A 27995-nucleotide genomic window follows, 5' to 3' on the forward strand; every position below is an offset into this window, starting at 1 on the left:
TGTATTGTGGAGCGTTTGCTCTTTTGTTGTTTGTAGTGGTGGTGGTTGTTGATGGTCAGTCTTTAGATCAGCACTACTTTCATGAGTTATAACACTGTCTGCAAAGGTCTGTAGATTTATTCCTGAGGCCGCTGTAGACTGAGCTGTCGGGAAAGAATGAACTCTAGACACGCCGACTTAAGAGCTGTAATACTAATCGCAAACAGCCACAGCTTCAAGCCTGAGGCCTGCATAGGCTGTGAACCCACAGGGAGGAATGTAATGGTTCCAGTACATGCCCACCTCGGAGGTCTGCAGCTTCACTCTTGTAAGCCAGCAAGACTACAAACTCATCAGAAGGAACAAACTCTAGACACAGCGTCTTTAAGGATTGTTAACACTAGGACGGTCTGTGGCTTCATTCTTGAAGTCAGTGAAGTCAAGAACCCACCAATTCCAGACCTACAAGTTCACCTGGTATGATGTGATTAAAGTGATGTTTTTCCCCCACTTCAAAAAAACTTTTTTTCTTTTAAAAAATCTTAGCATTGACACATGACTTTTCCTGTCCCCCAGCACTGGGAGCTGGTGTGGGGCCCAAGGTGCTCCAGGATCTTCACTCATTCACAGTAACGGTTCTGACCAGTCTTCCAGGTCGCACATGGTATGCGACGGGTGGGGAGGGAGAAGGAAGTGACTGTCCCAGCTTTGGGGAAAGAGTGCTAACTCAGCTTTGGAGACCTGATGACTGTGGGTGCATGCAGTGGACGGATATCTGTTTGCTTGTTCCTTTATACAAAAAGACAGTGAATTCCCCATTGCAAAATGTGGAATCACTGACAAGTAAGATGGGAGCAGGGAGGCCGGTCGGCCCGGCCCGGCCACCTGCCTTATCCCAGGGGTCTTTGGAAAAGGCAGTCCACAGATAAGGGCAGTGGGGACCAGGGAGGGCACAGCACCCCCGCAGCCAACAGACTGTGACCATTGTACGAGATTTGGGAGGGACAGCGGGGATGGGCAGATGGTGTCAGGCAACTCCACCTCCCAGATCCCCCCCACATTCAAGTACTCTTCGAGAATGGGGAAGCAGCGTCAACCGATGTGTTTGTGTATTTGTGCCTTTAAAAAAAAAAAAAAAAAACTTATCCCCGAAAGCGGATTTAGAAGCCAGAGAGGCTGCCCCAGGTGTGGAGTTCGGGGGCAGGGCTGGGAAGGGCAGGACGTGACCCTAGCTGTGCCCACCAGCACAGCTGTGTGCCCACCTCGAAAGTGGAACCTTGTATTGCATAGAACGTCCCCACCCGCAGGAAGTGGCGGCAGGCTCTGCAGCCCCCGGGGTTCGGAACGTGAATGGTTAGGGGACGGAGCAGACCCCCCATTCCTGGGTGCTTGCAGGGAGGTCGAAACCACAGCCATTTTCCTGAAGGTGGCAGACCAAACACGCTGCCCTGCAGGTGGGGACTTGGCCAGAACCTGGGGTCTGGGTCCAGCTTTAAGGACAAGGACTGAGCTGACGAGCTTCTATGCCAGGCCTAAGAGGCGGCGTGAGGCAGGACGTGGCCATAGTCAGACTGAGCCCTGAGAAGGGGCACTTGGGTGCCCGGAGGGGGTGTCTTCCAGAACCCCACGTTGGCTGGTAGTGCCTGTTCAGCCCCTCTGCCTGCTGCGGCGGAAACGGCTTCGGGCCAGGCGGGGCTCCTGCTGTCTCAGGTTCTGGTGCGGTATCATCTCTTCTTTACCCATTCAAGCGTTGGTGGACACTTAGGTTGATTTCATGTCTTGGTTATTGTGAATGATGCTGCAATAAATATGGTAGTGCAGATACATCTCGAACATACTGATTTCATTACCTTTGTATATACCCCAAGTGTACATACCCCAGTGGAATGCTGGATCATACGTGCCATGGTTTGGATATGGTTTGTCTGAGCTTGCCAAGTCCCATGTGGAAATTTGATCCTGTGTTGGAGGTGGGAGGTGGTGCAGGTGTTTTGGTCATTGGATCCCTAATGAATGGCTTGGTGCTATCCTCAAGGTAATGAATGAGTTCTCTATTAGTTACCAAGAGAACTGATTGTTAAAAAGAGCCTGGCACCTCCCTCCTCTCTCTTGCCCCCTCGCGCACCACGTGATCTCCACATGCCTGCTCCCATTTGCATTCCCCCACGAGTGGAAGCAGTCTGATGCGGATACCAGTACTGTGTGTTTTGTCCAGCCTACAGAACTCTAAGCCAGATTTGGTTTGTAAATTACCCAGCCTCGGCTGAGAAGTAATTTAGCACTCGGCCCAGCAGCTGTGGGAGGCTGAAGCAGGAGGATTGCTTGAGCCCAGGAGTTCAAGACAAGTTTAGGCAACATAGCAAGAATCCTGTGTTTACAAAAAATAAAATAATTTATCTGGCCTCAAGTATTCCTTTGTAACAACACATGTACTAAGACAATACAGTAGTTCTATTTTTAATTTTTTGAGGAACCCGTAATACTGTTACGGGTATTCTATCAGTTTGAGAGGTGACAGTGTGCTAGCAGCCCTCACTCTCCGCGCCTCCTCGGCCCCGGCATCCACTCTGGCGGTGCTTGAGGAGCCCCTCAGCCCACCGCTGCACTATGGGCGCCCTTCTCTGGGCTGGCTGAGGCTGGAGCCGGCTCCTTCTACTTGCGGGGAGGTGTGGAGGGAGAGGCATGGGCGGGAACCAAGGCTCTGCCAGGCACTCACAGGCCAGCGTGAGTTCCCGCGGGAGCGGGCTCCGTGGACCCCACACTCGGAGCCCACCGCCTGCGCTGCCGGCCCAGGGCAGTGAGGGGTTTAGCACCCGGCCCAGCAGCTGCCTAGGTGCGCGGGGTCTCCTAGCAGTTCCGGCCCGCTGGAGCTGTGCTCCAGTTCTCCGAGGGCCTCAGCTGCCTCCCCATGGGGCAGGGCCCTGGACCTGCAGCCCTCCATGCCTGAACCTCCCCACTCCTGGCGGTGGGCTCCCGCAGCCTGAGCGTGCCCTATGAGTGCAGCCCCCTGCTCCGTGGCGCCCAGTTCCATTGGCCACCCAAGGGCTGAGGCGTGCAGGCACAGCTCCCTTGGGACTGGCGGGCAGTCCTGCCTGCAGCCCCGGTTGCGGATCCACTAGGTGAAGCCAGCTGGGCTCCTGAGTCTAGTGGGGACTTGGAGAACCTTTATGTCTACCTAAGGGATTGTAAATACACCAATCAGCACCCTGTGTCCAGCTCAAGGTTTGTAAATACACCAATAGGTACTCTGTATCAAGCTAACCTAGTGGGGACTTGGAGAACTTTTCTGTCTAGCAATCTGTGTCTAGCTAAAGGATTGTAAATGCACCAATCAGCACTCTGTGTCTAGCTCAAGGTTTGTAAACGCACCAATCAGTGCTCTGTGTGTAGCTAATCTCATGGGGACTTGGAGAACTTGTATGTCTAGCTAGAGGATTGTAAATGCACCAATCAGCACTCTGTGTCTAGCTCAGGGATTGTAATGCACCAATCAGCACCCTGTTAAAACGGTCCAATCAGCTCTCTGAAAAATAGACCAATCAGCTTTCTGTAAAATGTACCAATCAGCTCTCTGTAAAATAGACCAATCAGCAGGATGTGGGTGGGGCCAGATAAGGGAATAAAAGCACGCTGGCCCAGTCAATAGTCGGTAATGAGTCCTGGTTTTCTTCTGTTGTGTGGCAGCTTTGTTGTTTTGCTGTTTTGGCTGTGCTGTGCTTTGTGAGCTGTAGTAGTCCCTGCAAAGGTCAGCAGCTTCACTAGTGAGGCCGGTATAGACTATGAATCTGCAGGAAGGAATGAGCAATTGTAGTACACGCTGCCTGAAGAGCTGTGACACTGTGAACAAATATCTGCAGCGCCTGAGGCCAGTGTAGACTATGAACTCACAGGGAGGAATGAACAACCCCAGACGTGTCGTTTTAAGAGCTGTAACACTCAGCAGAAAGGTCTGTAGCTTCACTCGTGTAAGCCAGTGAGACAACAAACCCACCAGAAGGAAGAAAGTACAAACAAACCATGTTTAAGAACTGTAACCCTCAACACGAAGGTCTGTGGCTTTGTTCCTGAATTCTGTGACACCAAGAGCCCACAAGTTCTGGACACAAGTTCACCTGGTATGATGTGATTAAAGTGATTTGATGTTTTCCTCCCACTTTGAAAAACTTTGGGTTTTTTTTTTTTTTGTCTTTTAAAAACATCTTAGCATTGACACATGGCTGTTACCGTCCTCCAGTGCTGGGAGCTGGCTTGGGGCCCACGGCGCTCTGGGATCTTCACTCATGCACAGTAACAGTTCTGACCAGTCTTCCACGTCGCAGATGGTATGTGAGGGGTGGGGAGGGAGAAGGAAATGACAGTCCCACCTTTGGGGGAAAAAAAAAAACTGCTAGTCGCTTACCGTTGGAGACTAGATGGCTGTTGGGTGCCTGCAGAGGGCGGGTGTCCGTTTGCTTGTTCTTTTACAGAAAAAGGTAGTGAATTCCCCCGTAAAATCACTGATGAGGAGCGGGGGGAAGGGCAGCCTGCCCGTCCGCCCTATTCCAGGGGTCTTTGGAAGGGGCAGTCCACAGATAAGGGCAGTGGGGACCAGGGAGGGCACAGCAGCCCTCTGGCCACCGGACTGTGACCGTTGTACGCGATTTGGGAGGGGCAGCAGGGCTGGGCAGACGGTGTCTTGGGGGCCCCCACACCTCCCACATCCCCCCAATATTCAAGTATTCGAGAACAGGGAAGCAAAGTCAACCAATGTGTTTGTGTATTTGTTCCTTTAAAAAAAAAAAAAAAAAAAGGTAACACGACCTAAGGATCCCCAACCGTGGATTTAGAAGCCAGAGGGGCTGCCCCAGGCGTGGAGTTCGGGGGCAGGGCTGGGAAGGGCAGGACATGACCCTACCTGTGCCCACCAGCACAGCTGCTTGCACTTCTCGAAAGTGGAACCTTGTATTGCATAGAACGTCCCCACCCGCAGGAAGTGGCGGCAGGCTCCACAGCCCCCCGGGTTCAGAGTGTGGATAGTTGGGGGACGGAGCAGACCCCCCATTCCTGGGTGCCCGAAGGGAGGCTGAGGCCATGGCCATTTTCCTGAAGGTGGCAGACCAAACACGCTGCCCTGCGGGTGGGGATTTGGCCAGAACCCGGGGTCTGGGCCCAGCTCTAAGGACAAGGACTGAGCTGACGAGCTTCTATGCGAGGCCTAAGGGGCGGCGTGAGGCAGGACGTGGCCATGGTCAGGCTGAGCCCTGAGAAGGGGCACTTGGGTGCCCGGAGGGGGTGTCTTCCGGAACCCCACGTTGGCTGATAGTGCCTGTTCAGCCCCTCTGCCTGCTGCGGCGGAAACGGCTTCGGGCCAGGCGGGGCTCCTGCTGTCTCAGGCTCTGGTGCGGTATCATCTCTTCTTTATCCATTCAAGCGTTGGTGGACACTTAGGTTGATTTCATGTCTTGGTTGTTGTGAATGATGCTGCAATAAATATGGGAGTGTAGATACTTCTTGAACATACTGATTTCATTACCTTTGTATATACCCCCAAGTGTACATACCCCAGTGGAATGCTGGATCGTATGTGCCATGGTTTGGATATGGTTTGTCTGAGCTTGCCAAGTCCCATGTGGAAATTTGATCCTGTGTTGGAGATGGGACGTGGTGCAGGTGTTTTGGTCATTGGATCCCTAATGAATGGCTTGGTGCTATCCTCAAGGTAATGAATGAGTTCTCACTCTATTAGTTACCACAGAACTGATTGTCAAAAAAAGCCTGGCACCTCCCTCCTCTCTCTCTTGCCCCCTCGTGCACCATGTGATCTCCACATGGCTGCTCCCATTTGCATTCCGCCATGAGTGGAAGCAGTCTGATGCGGATGCCAGTACTGTGTGTTTTGTCCAGCCTACAGAACTCTAAGCCAGATTTGGTTTGTAAATTACCCAGCCTCGGCTGAGCAGTGGCTCACACCTGTAATCACGGTACTGTGGGAGGCTGAAGCAGGAGGATTGCTTGAGCCCAGGAGTTCAAGACAAGTTTAGGCAACATAGCGAGAATCCTGTGTTTACAAAAAATAAAATAATGTATCTGGCCTCAAGTATTCCTTTGTAACAACACAAATGTACTAAGACAATACAGTAGTTGTATTTTTAATTTTTTGAGGAACCCTTAATACTGTTTTCCATAATGGCTGTACTAATTTACATTCACACCAGAAGTGTACAAGGGTTTTCTTTTCTCCACATCGCCAAATTATATTTATCTTTTCAGTAGTAGCTATTTTAATGGTTATGAGGTGATATCTGTGGTTTTGATTTGCATTTCCTGATGATTAGTGATGTTGGGCTTTTTTTCATATACCAGTTGTTCATTTGTATGTCTTTTTTTGGGAAATTTCTATTTAGTTTTGGAAACTTTCTTTTTTTTAAGGCAGAGTGTCACCCAGGCTGGAGTGCAGTGGCGTGACCTCGGCTCACTGTGACCTCGGCTCACTGTGACCTCTGCCTCCCAGGTTCAAGTGATTCTCGTGCCCCAGCCTCCTGAGAAGCTGGGATTACTGTTGCCTACCACCACATTTGACTAATTTTTGTATTTTTTTTTTTAGTAGAGACAGGGTTCCACCATGTTGGCCAGGCTGGTCTTGAACTCCTGAACTCATACGACCAGTCCAGCCTTGGCCTCCCAAAGTGCTGGAATTACAGGCGTGAGCCACCATCCAAGGTCTAGATTTGGAAATTTCTATCGACATATGCTCAGGTTCAGAAATTTCTTCCTCAGCCATATTCAGTTTACCTTTGAGGCAGGATTTTTCTCGGCCCCTTCACCAGACTCATGGAAGGGGTGCCTCATCTCAGCCTGTCGTGGTCAACCTTTTGTTGGGAGGATCATGCAAGTGAGCGAGGGTGGGATCTGGCTGGTTGCTCCGGGCACTGACACAGGAGCAAGCTCCATGCAGGGCCCACAGCCAGACGAGGCATGTTACCTCAAGGGGAACACAGTGGCGCCCAGATGAGGATGCTCACAACCCTGAAGCCCAAGAGGGAGTGTTACAGTGCTCCTTTAGTTCCACTGTCCATGGACGGTGGTGTGTTAGCAGCTTGGTTAGCCCCTTGCCTCGATCCAAGGGCAGTTGCCCTCTGCTGGCAAGGGCAAAGGGCTGGTGTGACAGCCTTTCTGGGAGTCCGCACTCAGTGGGTCCTGAGCATTTGTCCAGTGACCAAGAAGAATGAGCTCATATGAACTGAAAGATAATGAAGGTAAAGAATTTTATTAAGCAATGAAAACAGCTCTCAGTGGAGAGGGGATGGGAAGGACAGGTCATCTTCTCTGAAGTCAGGTTGTCTCTTCCCTGAAGTCAGGCAGTCTCCTCTTCTACTGAGTCGGGGGCTTTATAGGCACAGGATGGGGAGTGGATGCTGATTGGTTTGTGTGTATGCAAAAAAGGTTAAAGCAAAGACACCACTTAAAGGTGGGCATGACGGTACAGAAAGGGCAGGTATATGTAAAATAGATGAAGGGTGGAGATCAACCAAAGGAAAGCACACCAAACAGGAAGACAAATTCTCAAGCTGGTCCAAAGATTTAACTTGTAGCTTGGCTTTCAGGCTTTAAACTGTCTTTGGTGGCTGGGTGCAGTGGCTCACGCCTGTAATCCCTACACTTTGGGAGGCCAAGGCAGGTGGATCACTTGAGGCCAAGAGTTCAACACCAGCCTGACCAATATGGTGAAACCTTGTCTCTTTGTCTCTACTAAAAATAGAAAAATTTGCTGGACATGGTGGCGTGTGCCTATAGTCCCAGCAACCTGGGAGTCTGAGGCAGGAGAATTGCTTGAACCTGGGAGATGGAGTTGCAGCAAGCCAAGATTGCACCTTCGCAGTCCAGCCTGGGCAACAGAGTGAGGCTCCATCTCAAAAATAAAATAAAATAAAATAAATTTTTCTTTGGCTTGGAGGTGGGGTTTCACTGGGGACCTTCCCCTATCTGCCTAGGCATTTGGCTGCCTCCTGTCGTTATCACCTTGAGCTCATGAAAGGGGTTCTTCATTTCTGTTAACAGTGGCTTTGATCTTGTGTTAGGCTGTTTTTGCATTATTTTAAAGAATACCCAAGGTTGAGTAATTTATATAGAAAAGAGATTTAATTGGCTTATGGTTCTGCAGCCTTTACAGGAAGTGTGATGCTGGCATTTGCTCGCTTCTAGTGAAGGCCTCAGGAAACTTTGACTCATGGGAGAGGGTGAAGATGGAGCAGGAACGTCACACGGTGAGAGTGGGAGCAAGAGAGCAAGGATGGAGGTGCCATGCACATTTAAACAATGAGATCTCTCGTGAACTCACTCATCAGCAACGGGATGTTGCTAAGCCATTCATGAGGGATCCACCCCCGTGATCCACACACCTCCCACCAGGCCCCACCTCCAACAACTGGGATCACATTTCAACATGAGATTTGGAGGGGACAAATATCCAAACCATATCAGATCTGTAGCATTTCTTTTTCATTCTTTCTTAGAAGTCTCTCTCTCTGCTTACATTACCTGTCTGTTCTTGCAGGTTGTCTACGTTTTCCATTAGAGTTTTTAACATATTAATCAGTTGTTTTAAATTCCCAGTCTGATCATGCCAACATCCTTTGCATGTCTGAGTCTGGTTCTATACTTGCTCTGTCTCTTCAACTGTGTTTTTTGCCTTTTACTGTGGATTGTAATTTTTTATTGAAAATTGGGCTAGGCGCGGTGGCTTACCCCTGTAATCCCAGCACTTTGGGAGGCCAAGGAGGGCAGATTGCTTGAGCTCAGGGGTTTGAGACCAGCCTGGGCAACATGGTCTACAAAAAAAAAAAAAAAAAAAGCCGGGCGTGCTGGTGCGTGCCTGTAGTCCCAGCCACTTGAGAGGCTGAGGTGGGATGGTGGCTTGAGCCTGGAAGATCGAGGCTGCAGTGAGCTGGTGATCACACCACTGCCCTCCGGCCTTGGAGACAAAATGAGACCCTGTCTCAGAAAAGAAAAGAAACAGCTACCTGCCTCATTCAGTGAGTGTATTAGTTTTCTAGGGCTGCCTTAAGTACCACATGCTGGGTACTGGCTTAAACAACAGATTTGTTTTCTCACAGTTCTGGCAACTAGAAGTTCAAGATCAAGGTGCAGGCAGTGTTCATTTCTTCTGAGGTCTGCCTTACTGGCTGGTAGATGGCGGGGTGTCTTTTTCCTCTGACTGTGTATGTGCGTGTGCTAATTCCCTCTTATGTTCTCTGAACATGTCTGAACATCAGAAGGAACAAACTCTGAACACACCATTTTTAAGAACTGTATTGTACTCATTGTGAGGGTCTGTGGCTTCATTCTTGAAGTCAGCGAGACCAAGAACCCATCAATTGTGGACACACTTTCCTCAATCCTCAAACCTGACAATATATCGTTAATCTGAATATATAATTATTTTTTACCTGTTCCTCCTCCAACTCCCAGGAGAATGCCTGCATCCTGGAGGTAGGGACTGTTTTTGGTTCACAGCGAGATACCGAGGCCTAGCACCATGCCTGCCTGAGTGAATTGCTATTGAATGAATAATGTCGATCCAGACAGACACTGGGTGGAAGAAGGAAAAGATTTAGGACACAATAAGGTTCCTTAGTTTTAGCTCCAGACTACAGAGGAAATACTCAACTGAACTTTTCTCTTAGGCTTCATTTTGTATATGCAAATACTGTATCATAAAATTTCTTGTAGGAAGGGGATTGTTGCTCCCCTTTAAGGAGCTAATCCTGTTTCTTTTTTCTCATGACAACGTATTTGTAAAAGAGAAAATGCAGGTCCTTTGGACTGGAGGTTAGGGGGAGAGGAAGAGCTGGGGCTCACACATTTTGAAGGGGACAGCTGTCACACTGGTGGCATCATGGCAGCTGTGTCCATAGGGCTCACCAAAGTGTCCCCCTGGATAAAATGGCCACATCAAGCTGTCTTCTCACTTTGCTATTTATGTCCTTTGCCTGTTTTTCTATGAAGATGTCTTCGAATGTGTATTTTTAAAGTATTTGTTTATATTAAAGTCTTTTGTCTGTCCAACAAGTTACTAATTCTTTTCTCCAAATTATTTCTTGACTTGTAACTTTGTGGTGCTTTCCAGCATTCAGAAGGGAATTTTTTTTTTTTAACATTTTATTATTTTTTTTTAGGCGGAGTTTTGCTCTTGCTGCCCAGGCTGGAGTGCAGTGGCGTGGTCTGGGCTCACTGTAATCTCCGCCTCCGAGCTTTGGGTGGTTCTCCTGCCTCAGCCTACCAAGTGGCTGGGATTGCAGGCGTAAGCCACCCTGCCCGGCGCATTTTGTATTATTTTTTGGTACAGATGGAGTTTCTCCATGTTGGTCAGGCTGGTCTCAAACTCCCAACCACAGGTGATTCCCCACACCCCCACCCCCAGCGCCAGGGCGCCTCAACCTCCTGGGGTGCTGGGATTGCAGGCGTGAGGCAGCACGCAAGGCCCAGTTTATTAACCAGAAATGAGTAGATCGGGCTGGCATGGTGGCTCATGCTTGTGATCCCAGGACTTTGGACAGCTGAGCGTGGGGGATCCCTTGAGCCTAGGAGTTCCAGACTGGCATAGGCAACATGGTTGAAACCTGGTCTCTTTTTTTTTTTTTTTTTTTTTTTTAACTGACTTTCGCTCTTGTTGCCCAGGCTGAAGTGCAGTGGCGCGGTCTGGGCTAGCTGCAGCCTCCGCCTCCCGGGTTTGGGTGCTTCTCCTGCCTCATCTCCCGAGTAGCTGGGATTGCAGGTGTGAGCCACCATGCAGTGCTCATTTTGTATTTTATTACCATATATTACCATTACCATATATATACCATTAAAAATATATATATATATATATTTTTTTTGGATAGGGGGTTTCTCTATGTTGGTCGAGCTGGTCTCCAGCTGCTGACCTCGGGTGATCAGCCCGCCTCGGCCTCCGGTGGTGCTGGGATTGCAGGCGTGAGCCACTGCACCGGCCCAGTTTATTAACCAAAGGAATGAATCGGCCTGACGTGGTGGCTCTATGGTTGTGATCCCAGGACTTTGGAGGGCCGAGAGCGGCGGATGGTTTGAGCCTAGGAGTTCCAGAGGGGCCGGGACAACATGGTGAAACCCGGTGTCTTTTATTTATTGATTTTTTTGAGGCGCAGTTTCACTCTTGTTGCCCAGGCTGGAGTGCAGTGGCGCGGTCTCGGCTCGCCACGGCCTCCGCCTCCTGGTTTGGGTGTTTCTCCTGCCATAGCCTCCCTATAGCTGGGATTACAGGCATGAGCCACTATGCCCGGCTAATTCTGGATGTTTCTTTAGTAGAGAGGGGGTTTATCCATGCTGATCAGGCTGGTCTCGAGCTCCCAACCTCGGATGATCTGCCCACCACTGCCTCCCAAAGTGCTGGGATTGCAGGCGTGAGCCACCGCGCCCACCTGAAATTCAGTCCTTTTATGGAAAATCAAAACAAAACCCATAGATTAGCCAGGCATGGTGGGCCGCGCGGGTGGTCCCAGAGGATTGCTTGAGCCTGGGGGTCCAGGTGGCATTGAGATATGATGGCGCTGCTGCACTCCAGACTGGGCGACAGAGCTGGACTCTGTGTCAGGAAAGGGAAAAAAAGAAAAACTAAATAAAATGGCTACATCAAGGAACAGCTTGACAGTATATTATTGAGAGAAATAGAGGCAAAGGTTAGCAGACACCAATGCTCACTTAGTGGGAACTGCAGGTGTTCCCTGGACTGGAGGCTGCTACTTTTCCAAAAGAAATCTATTACTGACAGCCAATTTAAAAAAATTGTAGGTTTGTTACAATATACAAATAGCTAAACGTTATATAGCCACGACCATATTCTAGCACTGCTCTAAGCCTTTTCCTGCTCTGAAATAGCTGTTGTTACTGCCATTGTAGAGAAAACAGATGCCAAAGCTTGTTGTGGAACGACCAGGAAACTGACTGTGAAATTGACTACTTGTAAGTTTCTGACTTAAAGGTTCTTCCTGCTTCGCTCCTTACATTGCCACATTTTTGTTAACATACTTCTGAAAACACTGGTCCTTTTTATATTTGGAGGGACTCCTCGTGGCAATTTGAAGTTTTTTCTCGCAGTAAGCCATTTGCTCACAAGATCGTCTGCGTTTCATGTCAGTTTAACTACCTCTTTAGACATTGTTCAGTTAGGAATCTAAATAGGAGCTAACATTGTGTGTAAAATGAAATAACAGCTGCTTACAACCATTTTTGTTACATGATAATAGAAATATAAATCAGTATGTTATTGCAAGTGCAGGCTGGGAGGTGAGGGAAAATACGCAGAGAGAAAAGCCCTATCTCTGCTTGGAGTTCAGCACTGGGTCTCTTTTCCCTTCCACCTTCCTTGTCAAGGCTGCCACAGTGACAGAAGCACACAGCACTGCCTTTTAGTAACACCTGCTGGGACAGACCTGGCAGAAGGGATTGCAGATCTGCATGTTTCCTGGCTGCCTCTGCTAGCCTGAGTCAGCAGCCCACTCCATTTCATGCTGAGCTTGGAGAGCTCAGGTTTGAAAAATTCCCCCTTCCCTTGGACCAACCACCATGTTTCACCAAGTTGCCCAGGCTGCTCTTAAACTCCTGAGCTCAAGCGATCCCACATCCTGGCCTCCCAAAAGTGCTGGGACTACAGGTATGAGTGTAGTCCTGGCCTCCAGCAAACTTTTTAAGAAATGCGTCTAAGCTAGATGGCTGACAAGTTTTATACCTCACATGGAACAGATAAGCAATTAAAAGTTTTGGCTTGAAACTTTTCTCCTGCTACCAAAAAACAATACACATTGTTGCCATTGTTCTTGGTCAATAAAATACCTATTACACTAAGATGGTAATAGGACATATCTGAGAACAAACTGTTGAGATGTAGTTGAGACTACAATCTGAAAAACTGAACACAATTCCAGCCGTGTTATAGCAAAGTGTAATATTAAAGCGTACCATGTGTCTGAAATTTGTCTCTTAAGTAGCTAGAAATTTTTATAGCTCCACCAACCTGTTCTACCACATAATCATTAAGATTACAATTAAACTAGCTACTAAAACAAGGAAAATGGAACCAACAGAAAACTATACTAGGTTAATTTGTAAAGAAATTGCGTCAGAAATTGGTGGGTCTTGGTCTCACTGACTTCAAGAATGAAGTCAATGAAGTCGCAGACCCTCGCGCTGAGTGTTACAGTTCTTAAAGATGGCGTGTTCAGATGTTCGGATGTGTTTGGAGTTTCTTCCTTCTGGTGAGTTTGTGGTCTTGCTGGCTGCAGGAGTGAAGCTTCAGACTTTCGCGGTAAGTGTTACAGCTCTTAAGGCAGATCATCTGGAGTTGTTCATTCTTCCCAGTGGGTTCATAAGCTCACTGGCCTCAGGAGGGAAGCAGCAGACCTTTGCAGTCACCCTTATGGCTCATAAACGCTGTGTGGTTGCCACTGATTGGGGCAACCTGCTTTTATTCCCTTATCTGACCCCACCCACATCCTGCTGATTGGTCCATTTTACAGAGAGCTGATTGGTCCATTTTGACAGAGTGCTGATTGGTGCGTTTACCATCCCTGAGCTAGAGACAGAGTGCTGATTGGTGCATTTACAATCCTTTAACTAGACAGAGTGCTAGACAGAAAAGTTCTCCAAGTCCCCACTAGGTTAGCTAGTTACAGAGTACTGATTGGTGTATTTACAAACCTTGAGCTAGACACGGTGCTTATTGGTGCGTTTACAATCCCTTAGCTAGATGTAAAAGTTCTCCAACTCTGCCACTAGACTCAAGAGCCCAGCTGGCTTCACCTAGTGGATCCTGCACCAGGGCTGCAGGAGGAGCTGCCCGCCACTCCTGAGCCGTGCCTGCACTCCTCAGCCCTTCGGCGGTGGATTGTACCAGGTGCCACAGAGTGCGGGGGCGGTGCCCGTCGGGGTGGGGAGTGGGGAAGGTCTTGGATATGACAGGCTGCAGGTCCCGAGCCCTGCCCCATTGGGAGGCAGTTGAGGCCCAGCGACAATTCGAGCTGGTGGACCGCCAGTGCTGGGGAACCTCCACAGCTGCTGGCCTCAATGCTAAGCCCCTCACTGCCCTGGGCCGACGGTGCCGGCCAGCCACTCCAAGTGTGGCCTTGCCTTCCCCGCCAGAACTAGCACTGGCCTGTGAGGTTGGCGTGCAGCCCAGGTTCCTGCCCAGGCCTCTCCCTCCACACCTGCAAAGAGAGGGAACTGGCTCCACCCTCCGCCAGCCCAGAGAGGTGCTCCCACAGTGCAGTGGTGGGCTGAAGCGTTCTTCAAGTGCAGCCAGAGTGGATGCCGAGGCCGAGGAGTCGCAGAGAGTGAGGGCTGCTAGCACATTGTCACCTCTCAAAATGATAACTGTATAGTTTCTTTTAAAGAGACAGACCTTATTTTAAGGATTTTTACATTGAAGAATTCAAAAAGCAATAAATTTTTGGGAATTTGTTGATTTGCATTTAAAGGAACTGCTGACAAAGATTCACTGGTAATAATCTGAACAAGTTGGAAAATACAGTCAACACTATTGAAACACTACTAAAATAATTCCAGGACATAGTTTTATTCCACAGAACAAAACTTCTCAGATGCTGTCCTTGATGTGAAAATTGACTGCTTCTTACTTTTTTTTTTTTTTCCAGCTGCATCCATGTCCCTACAAAGGACATTAACTCATCCTTTTTTATGGCTGCATAGTATTCCATGGTGTATATGTGCCATATTTTCTTAATCCGGTCATAACAGTGTCTTATATGTAAAATGCTGTTCTTGCCTTTCATTTCAGAATATACTTTTTTAATGTGAATTTCTGGATTTTCATTTTATAGCATGTTTGTGTCATTAGTGAAACTGGAAAAGCAAAATACAAAACAAGCCTAAGATGAGAGTTCAAGTTGAGTTTGGAAATATCTGGAGTCCTATTGACATCCCCAGTAAAATTATCAATGTTCTAGTTCTATGGCCATCTGCTTAGGAGAGCTTTTTGTATGTATCTTCTAAGAATTGTATCTGTTTTGCAGTTTAATTTTGCCACTCAAAACATTCTGGTTTGTTGCTTTTTACACTTGTTATATACATTTTAAAAAGTAGAATCATAATATATGGTCCTTTGTCACTCACTATATTTTAAGCATGTTTCTGTGGCAGAAATATATCCTGGCATCATCATTTTTAATATCTGGGTGTATGTTAAGTGAATCATTGGCACCCCAGAGCTGAATTTCCTTCTATGTACATTTTAATGGACTCAAGTAAGTATTTTTGCACTGAATTCATACAGTAGAATTTCTAGAGGAAAATAATGTAAAACAGTTTTAAGATTTTTAAAAGAAATGTTCAAATTATCCTGTAGGAAAATTGGTTCAGTTTATACTCCCATCAACAAGGACAGAGCTCCAGGTTCCCCCTTCCATTTGTCATCTTTGCTGGTCTTTAGGCAGAAAATCTCATTGTTTTCATTACATTTCTTTGATTTCTAGTGCTTTTGAATCTTTTTCATATGCTTATAGGCCATTTTTATTACTGTGGGAAGTGCCAGTTTCTCCTTTGCTGATTTTCTGCTGGAAATCATTCATTTTTTTCTCTGAGTAATTTAAAATTTTTCTTTATCGGCTAAGGATACAAACCTTTAATCTGTCATTGAGGTTACAAAGACTTTCTCCCAGTACGTAATTTGTCATTTCGCTTTATTTTTTGCTAGCCAAGCACCAATGTCACATTTCACTTAATTTTTATCCTGCTGCATGAAAAAATTTTAATTTAGTGATTTTACTGGAAACAGGAGCAGGACAGAATGTAATATCTAGATCTCGCTCTGTCATCCCAACTGGAGTGCAGTGGCTTGATCATAGCTACTGCAGCCTCAAACTCCTGGGCTCAAGTGATTTTCCCACCTCAGCCTCCCAAGTAGCTCTAGGACTACAGGTGTGTGCCGCCATGCCCAGCTAATTTTTAAATTTTTTGTAGAGATGTGAATTTGCTATGCTGCGCAGGCTGGTCTTGAACTCCTGACTTACCCCACCTTGGCTTGCCAATATGCTGGGAGTACAGGCGTGAACTACTGCTCCCGGCCAAGAGCTTACTGTTTTTGCTAGAAGTGTTCTTGGTATCTTTTTATATCTGAGGCTTTCATGCTAGTGCTGAAGTATTACACTCACCATCTGAGGTTTACAGGACTTTTGTTTTAATATTGAACAGAAGGACATGTTTAGTGCTGCATCTTTGCAGGTAAACAAAATGTGCCGACCAGGACTCTGCTTTATATCCATTGAAAGCAAGAAGTGATACAGTAAAATGTTGCCTGGCTAGAAGCTTTGGGAGAATGGAGTGTTCTGGTTTAATTCTATTAACTTGGAAGGATGAAGGTGAAACAAATTCAAAACTTTAATTTCCTGTTGAATGCGATGTGAAAATATAGCCAGTGATTCCACCTTTCTTCTCTAGTAAGTTTCGACATTCAGATCTAGTTGGTCTTTTATCATAGAACTCCTAGTGTGCCTGAGTCTTACATTGTGAAGATCCTTTTCTAAAACTTTAGATGTAAGAGGATGTAAATGATACTGGATGAGATCAGGCTGGATGAGAACTGATATCTGTAAATATATGTTTTAGAAGAAATGTCTGATTGCCACTCGCTTTCTTATTGAACTCATAAAAGTAAAACACATTGGCTGGAGGGTGGAAGTAGGAAGGAGATTCATGTCTTTTAATTGCACGTCATTGTTTCATATCGAGACAGAACATATAGTATCCCTGGCTTTGGACCTACAGAAGGAAACACATTTTTCTACCTGCTGTATGCCAGCGGTTCCTGAACACCTGGAGGGCTTATTGCAGCGTGGATTGCTGGGCCCTACTCCAGAGTTTCTGATTCATCAGGTCTAGGGTGGGCCTGAGAATTTACATTTATAAGAAGTTCCCAGGTGCTCTTGGTCCAGAGACTATAGTTTTGAGAGCCACTCTTATATACTAACTATAAATTGTAGAACTCTAGAGAAAAGCTTACTTTGGTCTGGGATAAGAAGCACACAGATAATGGAGCAAATCATGAAAAAGTCAATCCTTGATCCCAGGTAGCAAGCACTACACAGTGACAGAACACAACTCTTGGTTTTCATGATTGCAAGTCATAGCCAATCACTGAGAGAGAAATGCAGTTTCATTTTCAGGGCTTACAGAGGCCAGGTGATTCTAGAAAAATAGGATTTAGTGATTAACCTCATGAGAGTAGGAGTTATTTATGTCCTTTTTCTCTCACACATCACTTAGCATTTAGCCTTACTTTAGAGGGTCCTGTATTTGTTTTAAACTTCTAAAGACCTTTGAGTGTTTATTAAATGGAAAGCTTTGTGTGTATGTGTGTGTGTGTGTGTGTGTGTGTATGTGTGTGTGTGTATGTGTGTGTGTATGTATGTGTGTGTGTGTGTCCGTGTGTGTGTGTGTGTGTGTCCGTGTGTGTGTGTGTATGTGTGTGTGCGTGCGTGTGTGTGTGTCCGTGTGTGTGTGTGTGTGTGTGTATGTGTGTATGTATTTAGAGACAGAGACTCATTCTGTAGCCCAGGCTGAAGTGCAGTGGCATGATTTTGGCTCACTGCAACCTCCGCCTCCCAGGTTCAAGGATTCTCCTGCCTCAGCATCCCGAGTAACTGGGATTACAGGCACCTGCCACCATGCCCAGCTAGTTTTGGATTTTTCGTAGAGAAAGGGTTTCATCATGTTGGCCAGGCTGGTCTTGAACTCCTGAATTCAGGTGATCCACCTGCCCCAGCCTCCTAAAGTGCTGGGATTACAGGCATGATGCACCGCGCCTGGCTCAAAAGCTTTGTGTTTTTAAAGATATTATACATGTTTCTTTAAAAAAAAAAAAACTTTAACAATAAAGTACGAGAGTAAGCTTTTCCAAAAAAGAGAAATCATTGTGATTATATTATCTTATTGGAATGTTGGATAATACAGTCTGCTTTATCAATTATCAAGCACACTATAAAATTCCATTTTCATAGGATTTGTACCTCAATTGAGGTAATACAGTTTTAAAGTTTTTAAAGTGAAAGCCAGCCCACCCCTCTCCTGGAGTGGGCGGGGACAGCGGTTGCAGGGACAGCTTTCCTTGTGACACCACAGGTCCTTCATGACACGCCTCCTTTCTCTTTCATCTTTCTCATTGACCAATGGGCTTGAAGCATTAAGGCCACGCCCCTATTCTGCATTCTAGTGTGGCCCTGGTTACGCCGCCTCTGGCTCAGTCACACAGCTACCTGGTAGGTGACTGGAGGTGTATAGTTGTCCTTGCCTAGATCGTGCTGATGTGGCCCCAACCCCACCTCCCTACCCATCCCGTGATGTCCAAAGAAACCCGACAGAACAAATTGGCCGAGGCCAAGCAAAAGGTAAAACGCGCCAGGTTGCAGCACCCCAACCCAGCCCCAGGTCCCCTCTGACAGTTGAACTGCTGCCAGAGTCTGTGTCACTCCTGAGGCACACTGGGCTGGGTGCTCCCAAGTGCCTCTGGGTTCCCCACACCAAAATCTTGTGAGCCGGCCCACTCCCCTCATGAGTCCTTCCCCTGCCCTCGCCAGTCACCCCAGGGCGACTTTGAGCTGGTGACTCCTGGGGCTTCCCTCTCCACACTCTGCCCTTACCTTCTGCTATCCCAAACCCAACCTCCATGGGCTCTTTGGGCTCATGTCTCCAAGGACCTGGGTGCCCCAGAACCTGCTCTCATCAGTTGCCCCAGGGTGACTTTGGGCATGTGACTCCTTGGGCTCCCTGCTCCACATTCGGCCCTCACCTCCCACCGCCTCAAGCCTGACCTCCCTGGGCTCTTTGGGCTCCTGTCTCCAAGTACCTGGGTCCCAATCCAGCGACCCCCTCCCCAGTCTCAAAGTGACAACTTGGGCATTGCTCTCATGTGTCCCCCCTGCCACTCCACCGAGGAGTGGAATGTAGTGATTTCACAGTCCCCCTAGGAACTATCATTATGGCCACGAGACCTGCCTTTGGTCTTAGGACCTGGTCCCCTAAGTATTTTTGCCCATTTCTGATTCCTCTTGTAGCACAGGTTTCCAGCTGGATGGGGAATGGGGACCATGGGACCTAGGGGAGAGAGGTTTCAGGCTGCCTTACTTCCTTAACACAGACATTCACAGTGTGAAAAGGCTACACCTCCCCCATCAGTTCAACACATTGACAGTGTCAATGGGAGAACGGGTTTGGTTTGGTTTTCTCCCAGGCTTCTACTCTCCAGAGAGACTTTAACATTGTTTCTGAGTTCTCCACCTCAGACTTGAATTCTCCATTGTTCTGGGACCAGAGTGCCCCTCAGTCAGTGGTTTCTAGAGTGAGATCTGCCTATCTTCTGTGGAACAGATATTGGGAAACTGAACTTGACAGCTTCACTCTTCCTCATCTCATCTCCACCTGGGGTACTTCGAGTGCCACAGGATAAATATGGGGCATCTTTCTGAAGCATCAGTTTCCCTTGATTCTATTGAGAGACAAAACATTAATGTACTTAGGGATGACAGTTACTTAGATTTATAAAAGTATACAAAACTTCTGTCTGAGAGGAGGGTTGGGTTGTCCTCTTTCTGTTAAATTCCCAGATTTCACAGAAAGGCTGCCTTCTGCCATGAGGATACATTAATATAAAGTTTGAGAGGTAGTGGTGCACTTCTTCACACTAACAGACGTGTGAGGGTGTATGACTCTAAACCATTCCTGCCTACTTAATATTTGCTTTTTTACCTCTGCCTCTGGTTTTCATCCCTGGCAGCTGCTGAGTTGTGGCAAAATCACAGAGCTCAGAGCCAGAAGACTGAGTTTAAGTTCCATTATTGCCTTTTGTTCAGCCATGGTATCAATCCCTCTCAGTCAGTAAGTGATTGTGACAACACTTCCTACAGTTGTTGGTGGCATTAAATGAGATGGTGCATAAGAGTATTTTGTAGAAACTGTAATGCGGGATGTGACTGTAGGAGCTTGTAGTTCTCATGAGTATCACTGCTCTTCCTTTCCACAGTTGAGAGACTACCATCCCCAGGCCAACCCTAGTGTTGGTACAGGAGCAAGCGACACCAAAACGAAGAACATAAATAATGGTGCTAACCCTGAGACAACCACTTCTGATGGTTGCCACTCACCTGAGGATGTGAGTCTTGGCTGGGAGGCTCCTGGGGACAGAGGGCCCAAGGGGTGGTGGAGGGTAATTGTTAAGATTGTGGAAGAACTCCCAGGCACTGCTTAAGAACTCTGGGTTTGAATCCTCTCCATCTGCTGGGGATATCATTTAGGACAAATTGCTTAAGCTCTTTGGGCTTCATTTTTCACATCTGTAAAATAGGAGTGGTGTGGTTTTACTTACATTTGTGAAGTTTAAATGAGATTCGTCATTGCAGTTTTTATGTTAATCCCTAGTCCACGGCCTGCTGTAAACTCTCCTTCTCGGGCTTGCATTTCCTGAGGCAGAGTTAGAGAGTATCAGAGGTTTCTGTTAGCTCTGAGAGTCTGAGAATTAAAGGCCCACTAGAATGGAAACCTTGGGACTGAGGACTCCTGTCTGCCTTTTCTGTCCTATACTCCCGCTGTCAAGAACCGTCCCTGGCCCGTATGTGCTCAGTCAGTGTTTGTTGAATGAATGCACCTTTCTAAATCACAAGCTGGCAGAAGGGTGGCCTTTTCTCACACTCCATCTCTGAAGGTTTCTGTGACTGTCTTTTTGAGAGAATCTAGTTTCAGACTTTCAGTTCTGTGACTGTGGGCAAAAACCAACAAAGACCAAAATCCTTTATCTTTGGGAGTTGAGGAGAGTTTATCAGCTTGTGTTCCCATTGAGTCTGAGAACTTTGCCTTTAAAATCCATCCCTGGCCCCTGCCTACCCCTTCCTGACCTGGGGAATAGAGTCGAAGGGGCCACCCTCAGTCACCTTCCTTTGACTCTCCCCACAGAAACAACAGAACCAAGCTCAGCTGGAAGAAGTAATGTGATTTCTTTGTTTGCTCACATGACTGCTGGGTTTGGAGGACACTCAGCCGTAGAGGCCCCAGTCTCGTCTCACCCACTCCCAGCCTGGGGAAGAAGGCTCACCCCCCGGATCTCACCCCATCCACACAGGGTCCCTGATAACCTGGTCCCATGGGTGGGCCTGTCCTGGGGCAGTGGTGCCGTTCTGGGGGCATGTCTCTTGCTGTGCCATCTCTGCCTCCCCCTAGTAAGAGCTCTGTCTTCCTCTTTCTATAGGAAAAGAAGGCAAGCCACCAACATCAGGAAGCCCTAAGGAGGGAGCTAGAGGTGAGTGGAGGGTGTGAAGTTCCCTCCTGTCCTCTGGAGAAGGTTTCTTTGCTTCTCTTTCAGCACTTGCTTGTCTTTTCTCCCAAAGGCCCAGGTTCATACCATACGAATCCTTACATGTGAGAAAACTGAGCTTCAGACGGCACTCTATTACAGCCAGCGTGCTGTCCAGCAGTTGGAAGGTGGGAATCTGGCACCCGGTCATCCTTCAACTTGGCACTTTGACAGGCCTTTAGGGGGAGTCCTTTGGGCCGCATCTGAATGTCTCTCATTCCAGGAGAGTCCAGGCATCTGGTGAGCCGCCTCCATGATTCATGGAAGTTTGCCGGAGAGTTAGAGCGGGCTCTCTCTGCTGTTGCTACACAGAAGAATAAGGCTGACAGGGTGAGTCCAACCACCTGCCCCGTCCCCTGGGAACCCGGCTTCACAGATGGAGGAGTGAGCCTAAAAGTTCCTTCTGCAGGATGGAGTGTCCTGCCCAGAAGACAGCATGGCCATTTCTTGCTGCTTTTGTGTGTGGTGGTTAGAGGCAGCCTGGGGCTGAGTCGGCTGCTGTGGGTGAGTTGAGGGGCGCCGTGGGGAGTGAGCACTGGACATAGAGCTCGCAGGCCAAGTGCCCACCCTGCCCATACTTGGCTGTGGCCTTGGCCAAGTCCCAAGTGGCGGTTAGGATACTGGTACCATAAAGGTACAGAAGAGTATGTTGAGTACATTGTTATCTGTGTTGAGAGAAGGAGAACATGTGTGTGTGTATGTGTATTATGGTAATATACAAAAAACATGTTTGTAAGGATCATAAAAATATCAGGAGAGAGGAAGAATGTGGGGGGAAATATTTCCCTTCCGTACTTTCCGAGTTTTGGACTATTCAAACGTATCATCCTTTCAAAAAGTCAACAAATGATTAATTTCCTCCTTATCTGTGTCCCTACCCCAGCAAAAGAATGGGCTTAGAGAATCAGATATACCTGGGTATTGAAGTACCAGCTGTAAGTGATCTTAGGCAAGCACTTAACCCTTAATACCCCATGTTTTTCATCTACACAATAGAGGTAATAATGGTAACCGTCTCCTATGGAGGTTGTGAGGATTAAATGGGGCTGTTAGCGCAGTGCCTGGTGAAGCACTCAGTAAAGGTTCCAACAGTGGTAGTAATAACAGTAAGAACAATAGCAATACCATCTGATGTCTCTGGGCCCCTGCTAGCCAGCCATGAATTCAGTCTCTTTCCCTGTCCCTTCCACCTTTACTGAGTTCTTTGAAAAACAAATGAGGGCCAGGTGCTCTGGCTCATGCCTGTAACGCCAGCACTTTGGGAGGCCAAGGCGGGCGGATCATCTGAGGTCAGGAGTTTAAGACTAGACTGACGGACATGGAGAAACCCCATCTCTACTAAAAATACAAAGTTAGCCGGGTGTGGTGGCACATGCCTGTAATCCCAGCTAATTGGGAGGCTGAGGCAGGAGAATCGCTTGAACTCGGGAGGCGGAGGTTGTGATGAGCTGAGATTGCACCATTGCATTCCAGCCAGGGCAACAAGACTGAAAATCTGCCTGAAAACAAACAAACAAAAAAAAGTAAGAAAGACACAAAACAAAAAAAGAAAACCAAAGGATACCCTGGGCTTGGAAGTGCCTTGAGAGCATGTGAGGTGTGACTGGGAGTGGGGAGTGGTGTGTGGAGTGGTCACGGTGGCTGTTGTTCCTGGTCGGCCAGCCGCTCCTCTACCTGCTCTATCCTGACTTCTCCCTTCTCTATTTGCAGTACATCGAGGAGTTAACAAAGGAGAGGGACGCCCTGAGTCTGGAACTGTACAGGAACACGTAGGATGGGGGACGGTGGGATGGGAGGTCTTGGGGCTCTTAGCGTGGGGGGTGTGCTGGGAGGTGGGGGTACAGGTGAGCATGGTGAGAGGCTCATACAGGTTTTCATGGGTGCACAGGGAAGCTCTAGTGCCGGCTGTGCCACTGACTCATGGGGTAGCCTCAGGCAACTCATGTCTTCTCTCTGGCCTGCCACCTGTGATTTTTAATTCCTGGGGTCCCTTCAAATGCCACGGTTCTGTGGTTGTGGGGTGAAAGTAGAGGGTTGATCACCAAAGCGGTCCTTTCTGTTCTTCGTTCATTGCTTTATCTACTGCCTCTGGCCATAGCATAACTGATGATGAGCTGAAGGAGAAAAATGCCGAACTACAAGAAAAACTTCGACTTGTAAAATCTGAAAAGTCTGAGATCCAGCTCAACGTAAAGGAGCTAGAAAGGAAGCTGGAGAGGGCCAAGCTCCTGCTGCCACAGGCAAGCAACTACAGCCCCGGGGGTTGTGGGATCCCCGTCCGGCTGGGACCATGGTCTAGGGATCATGCAGGGTATGGGGAGGTTCCAGCCAAGAGCTAGAAAATTTGGGCCCTTGTTCTGGTCCCACCATAGAATCCTCTAGAGTGTGCTAAAAATCTACAAAGTGGGGCCCTGCCTGGGAATCAGAATCTCAGAGTTAGGGCTTAAAAATACATATTTTAAAGGATCATGGGTGAAAACCATTGTTTTATAGATTACATTTATTTATTTATTTATTTATTTATTTATTTATTTTTTTTTTTTTTTTTTTTTTTTTGAGACGGAGTCTTGCTCTGTCACCCAGGCTGGAGTGCAGTGGCCGGATCTCAGCTCACTGCAAGCTCCGCCTCCCGGGTTTACGCCATTCTCCTGCCTCAGCCTCCCAAGTAGCTGGGACTACAGGCGCCCGCCACCACGCCCGGCTAGTTTTTTTGTATTTTTAGTAGAGACGGGGTTTCACCGTGTTAGCCAGGATGGTCTCGATCTCCTGACCTCGTGATCCGCCCGCCTCGGCCTCCCAAAGTGCTGGGATTACAGGCTTGAGGCACCGCGCCCAGCCTATAGATTACATTTATATGACTATCCCATGAGTCTGTTTCCTTCTGAGGTTCAAACCAACACTTTCACTGTTCCAGCAGCAGCTGCAGGAGGACGCTGACCACCTGGGTAAGGAGCTGCAGAGTGTGTCCGCGAAGCTCCAAGCCCAGGTGGAAGAGAACGAGTTGTGGAACCGCCTGTACCAGCAACAGGAGGAGAAGATGTGGAGGCAGGAGGAGAAGATACGGGAGCAGGAGAAGAAGATGCATGATCAGGAGGAGAAGATAAGGGAGCAGGAGGAGAAGATGCACACGCAGGAGGAGAAGATGCACACGCAGGAGGAGAAGATACGGGAGCAGGAGAAGAGGAGGCAGGAGCAGGAAGAGAAGATGTGGGAGCAGGAGGAGAAGATGCATGTGCAGGAGGAGAAGAGGCAGGAACAGGAGGAGAAGATGTGGAGGCAGGAGAAGATATGGGAGCAGGAGAAGATGTGGAGGCAGGAGGAGAAGATACGGGAGCAGGAGGAGAAGATACGGGAGCAGGAGGAGATGATACGGGAGCAGGAGGAGAAGATGTACGAGCAGGGGGAGAAGATACGGGAGCAGGAGAAGATGTGGAGGCAGGAGGAGAAGATACGGGAGGAGGAGAAGATACGGGAGCAGGAGGAGAAGATGTGGAGGCAGGAGGAGAAGATACGGGAGCAGGAGAAGAAGATACGGGAGCAGGAGGAGAAGATACGGGAGCAGGAGGAGATGATGTGGAGGCAGGAGGAGAATATACAGGAGCAGAAGGAGAAGATGTGGAGGCAGGAGGGGAAGATGCGGGAGCAGGAGGAGAAGATACGGGAGCAGGAGGAGAAGATATGGGAGCAGGATAAGAAGAGGCAGGAGCAGGAGAAGAAGATACAGGAGCAGGAGGAGAAGAGGCGGGAGCAGGAGGAGAAGATGTGGAGGCAGGAGGAGAAGATGCACGAGCAGGAGGAGAAGATACGGGAGCAGGAGAAGATGTGGAGGCAGGAGGAGATATGTGAGCAGGAGGAGAAGAAGCGGGAACAGGAGGAGATGTGCAGGCAGGAGGAGAAGATACACGAGCAGGAGGAGAAGATACGGGAGCAGGAGAAGAAGAGGCAGGAGCAGGAGGAGAAGATGTGGAGGCAGGAGGAGAAGATACGGGAGCAGGAGGAGGAGATGTGGAGGCAGGAGGAGAAGATGCACGAGCAGGAGGAGAAGATACGGGAGCAGGAGGAGAAGATACGTGAGCAGGAGGAGAAGAGGCGGGAGCAGGAGGAGAAGATGTGGAGGCAGAAGGAGAAGCTGCGGGAGCAGAAGGAGATAATGCAGGAGCAGGAAGAGATGATGCAGGAGCAGGAGGAGAAGATGTGTGAGCAGGAAGAGAAGCTCCGGGAGCAGGAGGAGAAGACGCAGGAGCAGGAGGAGAAGATATGGAGGCAAGAGGAGAAGATATGGAGGCAGGAGGAGAAGATGCAGGAGCAGGAAGAAAAGCTGTGGGAGCAGGAGAAGAAGATGTGGGAGCAGGAGGAGAAGATGTGCAGGCAGGAGGAGAAGCTGCAGGACCAGGAGGAGAAGATGTGGAGGCAGGAGGTGAAGCTACGGGAGCAGGAAGAGAAGATGTGGGAGCAGGAGAAGATGATGCAGGAACAGGAAGAGAAGATGTGGAGGCAGGAGGAGAAGATGCGGAGGCAGGAGGAGAAGATGCGGAGGCAGGAGGAGAAGATGCGGGAGCAGGAGTCGAGGCTGTGGCAGCAGGAGAAGAAGATGCAGGAGCAGGAGGTGAGGCTGCAGGAGCTGGAGGAGAGGCTGGTGGAGCTGGGGCGGAAGGCCGAGCTCTGGGGGAGCAGGCGGAGGTGGTTGCAAACCCTGTAGATCATACAGAACGACCTCACCACAACTTAGCAGATGCTGGTTGGCGCCCTCTGCTTTTCCACCAGTCTGTGGCCTACAGCTTCAATGGTGGGAAGAAGGGTGTGACATTTGAGGCTGCGGAGGGAGGCATGGGCCTCTAGGCAAGGGAGGCAGTCACTTAGAGACCTGGAAGAAGGGTCCAGGGGCCAGGGTCCTGGGCAGATGACAGAACCCCACAGTGCCCTCGCCACCCTGTTTATGGGCCCAGAATCTGGAAGCCAGCCACTACCTACCCTGACGCCTATCCTGCAAGTTTAGCTGAAGAGCCAATAGCCTCAGAGTCTGCAGCAGCAGCGAGACCATTCCCTGGGTCCCCTGCAGCAGTACGTGGCCGCCTATCAGCAGCTGGCCTCTGAGAAGGAGGCTCTGCCCAGCTGCAGCAGCAGGAAGCTCAGGGCAAAGCGGTGGCCGAGGTGGCCCCCCAATAGTTGCAGGAGACCCAGTTGAGGGAGTTGATGAGGGTGGGGCCCCGAGGGGGATGACCTGGCAGCCTCCGTGCCTTCTCACTCTCTTTTCTGGCCCCTTAGGAACACCTAGAAGCTGCCATCTACCGAGCACATGACAAGAAGGCAAAAACAATAAACATGTAAAAGCCAGCAGAAGGCCTGGAGAAGAGTCAGCCGCCATGTGACTGTTTAGAATATAGTCTGAGCCCAAACCTGAAAAAAAAAACCAAAAATTTATTTATTTTAAATTGAGGCAAAATACTGGTCAGACACGGTGGCTCATGCCTGTAATCCCAGCAATTTGGGAGACTGAGGTGAATGGACCACCTGAGGTCAGGAGTTCCAGATCAGCCTGGCCAATACAAAAATTAGCCGGGCATGGTGGCGCATGCCTGTAATCCCAGCTACTTGGGAGGCTGAGGCAGGAGAATCGCTCGAACCTGGGAGGCAGAGGTTGCAGTGAGCTGAGATCGTGCCACTGCACTCAAGCCTGGGTGACAGAGCGAGACTCCGTCTCCAAAAAAAAAACAAAAAAAACCCCAAAAAAAGTTTCTTCCTTATCTTCCTTACATGTATGTTTCTATTGGTTTTTTTCTTGTATGTTTCTATTGGTTTTTTTCTTGTTCTTTCTCATTTAGTCTTGTCTTGTCTTATGGTGTTCCTAGTAAACTTTTATCTGCCTCCAGAGAGTATTGACTTTGACTTTATGGCACACAATTGGAGTAAGCGCAGATCACCTTCGTCTAGTTTGGGACTAAGCTGGTTCAAAGCAGGCTTTAGTTTTTGTGACGGCTGGTCTATTTTTTATTCATTTGGACTCCTAGGGGTGGCCCTTCCAGGGTCTCCACCAAGGTCCCATCTCCTTACTGGGACCCAAATTCTCATGAGGTCATTTCAGCCCTGTGAGTGCCAAACATTCAGCTAGGCTCTCCAGCCTCTTAACCACCACTTCAGACTCACTTTCTTAACCTCTTAGCCCTCTACTGTTCACCAATCTCCAATGTGGGAAAAGTACTACAGACTGTCGGGGTCACCTCCTAGGCCTGGTCACTCAAGTCCTGACTGAGGTCTCCAATTACCTTCAAACAGTTGTTTTTGGTGGTGGGGGCACGTTTTTGTCCAGTTTCTCTTAACTGCTTTTGTGGGGAGGCTAATCTATAACAAGCTACTCTGCCTTTAGTGAAAGTTGAAAACCGTCATCTGTCTTTTTTTTTCTTTTGAGATGGAGTCTCGCTCTGTTGCCCAGGCTCCAGTACAGTGGCGTGATCTCTGCTCACTGTAACCTCCGCCTACTGGGTTCAAGCAATTCTCCTGCCTCAGCCTCCCGAGTAGCTGGGACTACAGGCCTGTGTCCCCATGCCTGGCTAATTTTTATATTTTTAATAAAGACAGGATTTCACCATGTTTTCCAGGCTGGTCTCGAGCTCCTGACTCAGGTGATCTACCCGCCTCAGTCTCCCAAAGTGCTGGGATTACAGGCGTGAGCCAC

At 48.5% G+C, this 27995-nt stretch overlaps 1 protein-coding gene across 5 annotated transcripts; it reads left to right on the forward strand.

Moving 5' to 3' along the window:
* Positions 1 to 27140, forward strand: LOC105497537 (golgin subfamily A member 6-like protein 26). 5 transcript variants are annotated; one of them, XM_071067235.1, is made up of 10 exons: positions 3648 to 3926; positions 4184 to 4301; positions 20000 to 20128; positions 20926 to 20955; positions 21218 to 21268; positions 21357 to 21450; positions 21546 to 21652; positions 23033 to 23091; positions 23421 to 23562; positions 24240 to 27137. In XM_071067235.1, exons 2-10 carry the CDS (start codon positions 4260 to 4262, stop codon positions 26019 to 26021), a joined length of 2436 nt encoding a protein of 811 aa, XP_070923336.1. In that variant the 5' UTR covers positions 3648 to 3926; positions 4184 to 4259; the 3' UTR covers positions 26022 to 27137. The 5 variants fall into 5 exon arrangements, with proteins under 5 accessions (XP_070923332.1, XP_070923333.1, XP_070923336.1 ...); XM_071067231.1 differs by lacking the exons at positions 3648 to 3926; positions 4184 to 4301 and adding an exon at positions 1 to 456 and having other exon boundaries at positions 24240 to 27140; XM_071067233.1 differs by lacking the exons at positions 3648 to 3926; positions 4184 to 4301 and adding an exon at positions 18212 to 18368.
* The last annotated feature ends 855 nt before the right edge of the window (positions 27141 to 27995 follow it).

The sequence above is a fragment of the Macaca nemestrina genome, chromosome 7, assembly GCF_043159975.1.
Source record: "Macaca nemestrina isolate mMacNem1 chromosome 7, mMacNem.hap1, whole genome shotgun sequence".
Taxonomy (NCBI): Eukaryota; Metazoa; Chordata; class Mammalia; order Primates; family Cercopithecidae; genus Macaca; species Macaca nemestrina.